Raw genomic sequence first — 9,172 nt, 5'->3', positions numbered from 1 at the left:
CCTTTTGTAGGTATGAGCTGTTACGTAGCAGTTGCATGTGAAGAGAAGACGGAGTGGAAGTCGTTGTCAGAGGATCCTGTCCTAAGCTGGGCCTGAAGAGTTCATCCAGCTGACTGGTGTGAGTACCCTGAAGGGAGGGGAAGGAGCATGTCACTGGGAGACCTTATCCTGACTTGAGGCACCAAAATCGCATCTGTCTCTTATGACTTGCAGTGGAGCAGTTTTCATCCTAGTAGCAGCCTACCTGGGTTGTGCAGCAAAAAGCTATAGGGTGGTGAGAGCATCACTGTATTATAGAGGTTTTTTTGTATGTGAGCCAGTCAGAAGTTCCAGTTCTTGAAAGAGGATAAAGCTCCAAGTGCTATTTTTGTGGTGATTCAGGGATGCATTAGATAAAACATAGTAGTCCCAACAAGGATTAAATTCACCTTTGCCACCATCAGATGTCTTCCTTGTTTACTGTCTGTGTTTTTGACATCCTCCTTGTTTATTGTCTACATTTGTGACATCTTTTTCTATTTATATTGATGGTAGTGCCAGTAAATATTTTGTGCCTCATTCTAGATCAGAAACACATGGAGATAGTGGGATTTTGGAATTGGAGTAGTAAAGTTTTAGGATAAGGACCAGAGTTTAACAGTTGGCCTTGAATAGGCTACAAATCCAGGTTTAGCACTGGTGCTTGCTTGCATGGTAATAGAGAGCAATGGATTCATTGCCTCATCTGTAAGAGGCCATTAGGTTAGATTTGAGTGGCTGTCAGCATGTGTGATGACTTGGTATAGATTTAGAGCAGACAGGAGCTCTTGAACTGGGATTGAACTGTTGGGGGGGTAAATTACGGAGTTGATGATGGTCAGACCCCCAGTGTGGGCTACTGGACTAGGTTTAGGGTAGCTACAGACAAGACAACTACAAATACTGGTGAAGCTGATTTGTTTTCTTTAGAGGAGATGGTGTGAGGTCTTTGGTACTGTTTGCTCTAAGATTAAGTCCTGGAATAAAAGAGACTTGAGAGTTCTGAGATGAGGTTTGATTTTCTTACTTGCCTGAGGCAAAAGTACCTCAGCTTTTGAGAACTCTGCATTGAAGCGGAAATCTTAGACATGATCAAGGCTGAGCCTCACATGTCAAGCTCTTGAGACCATTTTTTCCCCTTAGGATGACTTCTGTAGAGCCTGTTTGTGATCAGGAAGGCAAAGGTCAAAGCAGCAGTTACCAAAGACTGAATCTCTGGCATCCTAGACATGGCAAATGAAATTCTTTTTGGCTACTCCTTTCTTTTTTACTGAAAAGCTGAAAGCATCAATCTCTCCTGTCTCTCCCTTTCCCTTTTCTCTGCATAGATTCTCTAGTGGTCTCACATTTCAGCTCTGTATGATAATCTCAAGTCCTTTCCCATATAACACTGTACCTGATGTTTGTCTCCATGCCAGTCACATCCATACTCATGTTGTGATTCTCAAGTGTTGCTTATGTCTCTCTCCTTTGGGGATATAGAGCCCCTCCAGCAGGGCTACATCAGCCTCTTGCATGCTGAACATGCAGCAGCTGTTGTCAGCCTGATGGCACTGTCTTTTATGAACTAGTTCTCTCTGAGGAATGAAAGTTCAGGATGTTGGAGAGGAAGCTGGATAAACTTTTGGGAGGTATCAAGCCAAATTCTATGTCATTCTCCTACTGCTGCCTTATAAGCAAAATCACATGGACCCCACTATTGAACTGTACAATAACTTGGTCTCTTCTAGAGATGGGCTGTTCTACACCAGGCCTGAATGTGATCCTGTACTTTGGCTGCAAAAAGGAGGGAAGCTCCATCCCCTCAGTTTGACTGCTTTAGAGGGAAGAGATTGTGATACTTGGTTCTTCTCCAGCCAGAAATACGCAGTCAGGCATTGATCTGGAAAAAGAGCATCTCCAAGAAGCCTTGATTCTCAGAGACATGCCTGGGAGTAACAGTGCCTCATGCTTGTGCTGTGGCTGATTTATGTCATCAGCTAAGCGATGACATCTGCATTTCCTTCTTCCCTTATCTTCGATGCCTTTTGGCTGTCAAATGACATCAAAGCATGGCACATCTATTTTTCAGGGAGTGCACAGCATTAAGTACCAGGGCCTGGATAGCCCATATAGAAGTTTGCAGGAGAATGACTTACTCTTTAGCCCCTATTCCAGGTTAGGTGGAGCCCTGACTGGCTCTTTTTACATTACCTTTTTATGTGAGAGAAACTTATTTGCTTTTCTGTAGTCTGATTCTTTTCCTTTAGTTGGAGGCTCATGGGAATATAGGGAAGTAGTTGTATACCATGCTATTTTGTATTTATGTTTTTTAAGATCAAATTAAGGTGTTGTGTTGGTTTTTAATGTGACTTGTAATGCATGCTGCAGATCAATTACTCAGTTCAGACCTTTAATCTAGGAATCCGTCACTTGGTGAAGACAAAACAGTTCCAGGCCTGTCAAGCTGGACCAAAGGCACAGAAAGGGGGGGAGGAAAATACCTACCCGGTGCACCAGGAAACAAAGTAAATGTATGAAAACACAGTGGGTATATCTTGACTGTGTCTTTTGCTGTCATAGGTGAGGAGTCAAAGCATGGAAAATGGTACAGGAAGTCCAAGACTCAGAAATTATTTCTCCCCAAAAAGGAGAAAAAGTGCCAATAGTGCACACACAGAACTGTTGCAGAGGTTGCTAAAGATTTGCTGTTCTTATTGATGGCCAGATTTTCCAGGGTCTGTTGCTCAGTAGCTGCTGCATTATTCAGTTCTGGAATTCATTTCTTCAGGTGAATGCTGAAGGTTATTCAGACAGGCTGCTGTAAGGTGCAACAAGTCTTTCACAACTTTCCCTTGAGACAGAGCAGAATGTCTTCTAGAGGAAGGTGTTGCCCAGAATGTCATTTTGGCTCCAGCCAGTTTGTCACACCAGCTCCACACTGGCTCTGCCCGTCTTAGACTGTAAAGAGGTTTTAAGTGGTGCAGCACTGTGCCGAAAACCAGAGCGGTAACAGTGAGAGTGAGTTTATAGAAAGCAGGAAAATGGAGTTTCCATTTTTTTCCATTGAACTTTTGGGAACAGATGGAGAGTCGATGAGGCAGAGATTCTGGAAGGGACAGTGTGTTTCAAATGTTTTCCTTAATGTCTTCCCAATCTGCTCATAGATTCATAGCTCCTTGTCTGTTTGGCACAAGGCAGTTAGTATAGGATGTGAAAATTTCAACGCCCTTGGGTCTTCAGAGGTGGATGTTTCCCAAGGCCTATTTAGCTGTGTTTTTTGGGCTAAGGAACTTGATGCAAAGGGTCGTGGGAGCAGCTCATGGCCTGATGGGCAATGTCTTTGTTTACTTCATTCCAGGTCACTAAAGTGTAGGATCTGGACAGAGACAATGACCCAGTAGCATCTTAACTGCATGCTGTACTGTTGCTAATAGGCTAGTCCTGCCTCTTCTAAATTGCCAATGTGTTTTCTTTGGGGTTTTTTTGTTGGTTGTTTTGTGTTTTGGTGGTGTTGTGTTTTTTTTTTAAATCTGGTTAGAGGCCAAGAACAATCTAATCAGAGTCCAGCAGTGCACTGAGCAGCAGTCATTATCATTACTTAGTCATCCAGTTGCTGTTTCTTTGCTCTGACAAGAAATGTTTGTGTGGTGGGAGGGGATGGGGGAAGATAGCTTTTGTCTTCATCTCCTTGAAGAGATTCAAGCACTTTTCCTCTCAATACACCTATACCCAAGTGTTGCCCTTAGAAGACAGATTTAAAATCAGTAAGGCCTTCAAAACTCTTTGACAGCCACAGTTTGAGGGAGAGGAATCAACAAGAAGGGGGAACTTTAACTCTCATTAACTCCTAAAGGAAATGACTTTCAGCTGTGAACTGTGAAATATGATTAGTCTCTCATTAGCTTTCATAGTTACAAATGTAACTGGTTAATAATTCCAGCCAGCTGGCCAAGTTAGAAGCAAATCCAAATTTCTCCTCAGCCTGGTGTTTTGGGCTGGATTTCTGCTTATTAATGACACACATAGCAAATCCATTGGCCAGAACTGCTGGGGCTTAGTTTCCATGAATGCCCAGGCTTGTCTACTGGATGGCATGCTGCCTCTTTTGGCTCTGCAGTTCTGTTTCTGGAGAACAGAAGATCAGCTGTGGATAGCCTGATTTGTGATATTCACTTGTTTTTAGCAATTAGGGTGCAGTGAAAAGCATTGCAGGAAAATACTGAGATGGAGAGAGAGCACAGTCTGAATTTTCTTTGCTGCTTCTACAAGTTCCCTTCTATACCGCACTCCTACCTCTCTTTTTACTCTGAACAACTTAGCAAATCACTTGCTTCCATTTTGCCAGAGTGTAAATGGCAATACCGGGTACAAAGGGCATGAGATGCTTATGTGTGGGTGAGGATGCATGTTTTGTTGATTGTATGCTGTAACTGTCATTAATTTCCTTAGGACTTGGGTAAGCATAGCTGAGCCCTAAGTTTTTGCCCTGGAGCGTTGCATTTAGCAGGTCTGAATTTCATAAAATTGCTTGGACCAGGATCAGCTGCTGTGCAAGGTAGAGGAGCAAGGTTATACTTTCTTGTATGTGTGGGAGTTTAAATAGGTCAGCAGATCAGTGGGAGCTGGGAGAAACTGCTACTCAGGTGACTGCTAAACAGCTGGTCAGTCCTAGCTTGCGTTGGTGTGAGTGCTTTCCAGCTTCTGCTGAGTTCTGCAGTCAGAAGACAACAGCAGCAGATGCCACTCCTCTCACTGAAATTTCTCTCAGGATGCTGTGGATCCCAAATGCTGGTAAACTGTGATCCTACCAGGTAGTATTTAATTCCGTTAAATTTTGTTCTGTCAAATGAGGGATCACCAGTCCACAGCACAGCCCTTATCTCCAACAGCCGAAAGGGACATTAGGACAGTTCTTCAGCAAGGAAGATGAATTATGCATTTGCTTTTCTCAGCCACCTGAGAAAATTTTCTGGCAGTTTGTCTTGTGGTCCATGCTCTTCTTTCTGTACATTTAGAAGGCTATGTGCTTTTACTGGATTAATACATACCTTATTGTTAGAAGGACCGCTTGCTAGCTCTTAACCTCTGCCCTGCAGACTTGGACTCCTACTGACAGATTAAGTTCCTATCTGGAGCTCTTAGAAGTCCTGTATACGTCTTTATAAGGAGTTTTGCTCAGTCTCCAGTGACAGTCTGAACGCCTCACGCCTTGCAGACTCAGCTATAAGTGCTTCCTGAGTCCTTGTGCAGTTGCACTGAGCGGCCTGGCATATTGTAGGGGCTGCTGACAGCAGTATTTCATTCGATGGTGGTGCTGGTTCCCATGGATTTTAGCTAGGGAGGACTGAGCTGCAGAGTTCAGGCTCAGGTCTGAGGCATCCATGGGGATCTTCTGGGTGTTGGGAGCTTTGGGGCAAGGTAGGGCTCATCTTTTATAGCAGGGAGGTTGCTGTAAAACTATCCCAACCAAAACCTGGGTGGCCGTTTTGTAACAAAGCGGGAGCTCCAGCCCAGCAGGACGAGGATGCTGGGTGAATGAGTTTGTGCTCATTGACGGTGCTGGGTGGAGCTCTAGCAGCAACGTGTTATTTTGGCTGAGTTTTGTTTTGCAATTCAGACCCCAGAGCTCAACTAAAAGCATGAGCGTGATGTAAGTTTGCTTGCCTTCCCTGTCCACCTGCAGAATGAAGTAACCTTAATCACTTTTGTTTAGCATCTCCCAGATCTATGAAATTACATTGTTTTCTAAACTGCATGTCACAGCACCTCTGACCTCTTCTGGTGGCTGGAAAGCCACCATGGCAATTTGGGGTGGGCGTAAAAGAACTAGTATGGCTGTGGGACATTTATCGAAACCGAAAAACTGTGGATTGTGCAGCAAAACTTTCCAGGGTAGCTTGTAACTGGGACAATTACTCCCTCCAGTGAAAGCAGGCTTGTTCAGTGACTACTATAGCAGTGGTCCAGAATACCCTAGAACTGGCATCTGCTTCTGTTATGCCAAAGACTCCCTTTGTTGTTCAAATTGTTTTGTCCCTCTTGCTATTTCCTTCAGCTGTTATGGTGAAGTTATCTTTCACAAAGATATTATGGAGAAAAATACAGCAGTGATTGTGTAGCAATAGATGCCAGGAAAATTGTGGTGCACAGTACACTAGTTCTGTGGGTTGATGGTAAACCAGCAACATTTAATGAAGCTTTTTATCCTGCACTCAAGGTTGACTTTGGAAACAATGAAGTTTGCTGCCCTTCACCCAAGTGGAATAGCAAATTCTGTGAAAATGCAGTTTTCCATCCAAGTGGTGGTCTGTAGCACAAACTCCTCCCTCCTTGTCAGGCTGTTTGAAAGTTCTCTAAGCTGGTTCCTGCAAAGACCAGAAATGTTTCAGACCCTGTCATTGAACTGACCATCCTAACTTTGGACCTGAGCAGGTTTCTGGATCCTTCCCTACTTTGCCCCTCCCTAGGTGCCATGCTTTTGTTCACTAGCTGTAGTTTTTACAGTGTGGTTCTTTTAGTCTCGGTCATTTTTATTACCTGAAGACAAACTATCAGGGGCTTGTTTATGAACCTCTGCTACACAGCAAGTGTGGCTTCCAACTGACATGCTCTCATGTGGTCCAGGCTCCACAACAGACTTGAAGGAGATCAAGGAGGTTATCTTGAGTTGTGAGGAGGGTTTCCTGTTGTGTACTGTTGTATAAATAAGTATGTTTCAAGTATTTGGTGCTGGTGATGACTGCACAGCTTACTTAGGACAATGGAGGGGGGTGTTTTGGCTTTTCTGGTTTGTTTTTGAGAACAACATGGTTAGGTTTTGGTGGTTTTTGTTTTTTTGTTTTTAGGTTTGTTTTTTTTTCATATAGGAGAGTAGGGTCTGACCACTCAAAACATACTGTTTTCCATCATCCTCTATTCTGACTGTTGATATATCTGAAATAACCCTCTTCCTCCTCCACCCAAACCAAATATACCTGACTTGTATAGGGACTGAAATCTAAATGTACCCTTCTGCAATCAGCAATTCTTGCCATCTGTGTTGCTTTCTAGGTCTTGTTTGAATGCTAATGTTTGTCTTGCAATAACTTTCAGTATATTTTATCAATCTGTGAGTGTGGCAGCAGATCAGTGCCTGTACATGCATATTTGAGGAACCAAAATCCAGAGACAGATCGCAAATGGAGACACTCAGGAGTGTCAGTTATGAAAACCAGCAGTGCTGGTGACAAGGAAAGTTGCAAAGGACTTGGGAGTTCCTTCAAATTATTTCCGCTGTTGGGCTAGCACTTGGTCTTCCTTAAGCCAACCTTCAAGGTCTGAGTTGAGGAAGTCTTCTTCCAGTGGTTTGTTTAGTAGGCATGTGCTGTGGAAGGAAGGGTGATTCTGTGCTGCAACTCACCTTGCTCACTAATAGGCTGCCCAGGCCTGGGGATATATGAGTATACCCTCGCTCTCCTGAAAGCTGGCACCTCCTCCACTCCAGTGCAAGTCTTAGGTTGCCTAAAAGGAAGCCAAGCTGCACTGTGGTGGGGACACTCCACTCTAGGGACACCCTAGTACAGCTTGTGGCTCAGAAGCTTTTTTGATGCCTGTTATGATGCCCATGGAGTGAGCATATAATATGTAAGCAGTTAGTTTCCCCTTGTGTCATGTCAGGTATTTATGCTACAAATCTCAACTGCCATATGCAGAAACTTTAGCTGCCCCTTCAGCTCCTACCCATTGAAATAGGATCTATCATGCCAATGCTAATAAAAATTTTCCTTCCTTCACAAGCAGATGCTGCCTGGTTTAAAAAAAAAAAAAAAAGGTGCTTTTTCAAGTACTTTAATATCTCTTCAAAGTCTTTCTGCCACTTCTCTTCTGAAGTGCATCCCATACCAAAGCTACCATGAAGTGTCACCTCCAACCTTTTTCCCTTCTCCAGCTCCAGAGCTGCAGGAAGAGTCTGTGTCCTTCGTGCTGACAGGGGCAGGGGAGTGACAGGCAGGCTGGGTGGGGGTGGCTGTTGGTGAGCAAGCCTAGTGACAGGATGGAGTGACTAAGAACCAGCTGGCTAATTAAAGCACAGCAGTAGGAGGAGCAAAGTATTTAAGGGTGCCAGAGAGAGAGAGAGAGATGCCTCCACAAATTTCTTGTTACACCTCAGCAGCCAAGTGACTGGGCACCACAGAGAAAGATTTCATTAACTCTTTCGTACCTCTAATGGAATGAAATCAAGAGACTAAGAAAATGGCACCATTGACTGAAAAGCCTGAATCAAGGTAAGGACACTGGTAGGATTTTTAGTCACAGTTAGTCAAATCTAGCTCTCCTAGAGCTGCTGTGAGCTGAATTCTCAGGACTTTACTTGGCACTGGCATATGCTAATGTGCACTGAGTGGGTAGGTCTGATAGGGCACACTGCTTTTCATAATGCTGCTGTCATTTGGATAGGTATTTCCAGTTGCTGATTGAAAAAAAGGCAGTATCAAGGTAGTAATACATGGATTTGTGTTCTCATTAAGAAAAATGGACATCTTCTCGCCTCCTTACCATTTGTGATTGGATCTTTCTCCTAATCATTTTTATGGGAAGGAGACTTTGAAATCAGTTCCTGAATGTTGATTCTGAGGCTGTTACTAAAAGGAAAGTGAAAAGGGTGGATGTGGAATTCTCAGCAATATGTGGATTTGGTCACCTGAGGCTGGAGGAGTCAGAGGGAAGTGAAGATGAGAACTGGCTTCTGGAATGTAACTTTCTTCTATTTCTGGAGACATTTGGAGTATCAGATTGTTGCTTCACCCATCAGTTTGGTTTTCTGGAAGTATTTTCAGTACTGAGTAGAGAGGCAGTTACTGTGTTCTTCATTCTAGTGTGTAGGTGACTTTAGAAGCAGCACAGTCCAGCAAGGCTAGCAAGCCAGCACTCCAGCCTGAAATCCCTGGCAGACACAGGTTTGCTGTCTGGCCTTGGATGCCTGACAGTGACCAGCCTTTTGAGTTTTGCTGAGACCATATTGTTTCTGATATCCAGGTAGATGAATCAGTTCCATGGCAATTTTTCTAGTGTACCAATGCTTCCAGGTTGGCAAAGGCTAAGGAAAATGACCCTGTCTAGTTTCGGCTTGTTTGTCAGAGGTGTGTCGGAAGCATTATGTGCCTGGCTCCCCATGTGCACTGATTTGACTTAG

General features: G+C 43.8%; 1 protein-coding gene across 12 annotated transcripts in view; it reads left to right on the top strand.

The window, feature by feature from the left end:
• Nucleotides 1-8,140: 8,140 nt before the first annotated feature.
• Nucleotides 8,141-9,172, top strand: part of SORBS1 (sorbin and SH3 domain containing 1) — a 77,883-nt gene continuing 76,851 nt past the window's right edge. For 6 of the 12 annotated variants that reach the window (XM_039391454.1, XM_039391452.1, XM_039391453.1 and 3 more), the window contains exon 1: nucleotides 8,141-8,264. In XM_039391454.1, coding sequence (XP_039247388.1) covers nucleotides 8,233-8,264 — 32 coding nt within the window. In that variant the 5' untranslated portion in view covers nucleotides 8,141-8,232. The remainder of the gene's footprint in view (nucleotides 8,265-9,172) is intronic. The other 6 variants (XM_039391456.1, XM_039391459.1, XM_027719595.2 and 3 more) reach the window with 4 other exon arrangements.

This window comes from Pipra filicauda, unplaced genomic scaffold, assembly GCF_003945595.2.
Source record: "Pipra filicauda isolate LSUMZ 115617 unplaced genomic scaffold, ASM394559v2 scaffold96_size2947999_pilon, whole genome shotgun sequence".
In the NCBI taxonomy this organism is placed as follows: domain Eukaryota; kingdom Metazoa; phylum Chordata; class Aves; order Passeriformes; family Pipridae; genus Pipra; species Pipra filicauda.
This window is presented reverse-complemented; position numbering and strand designations above follow the sequence as displayed.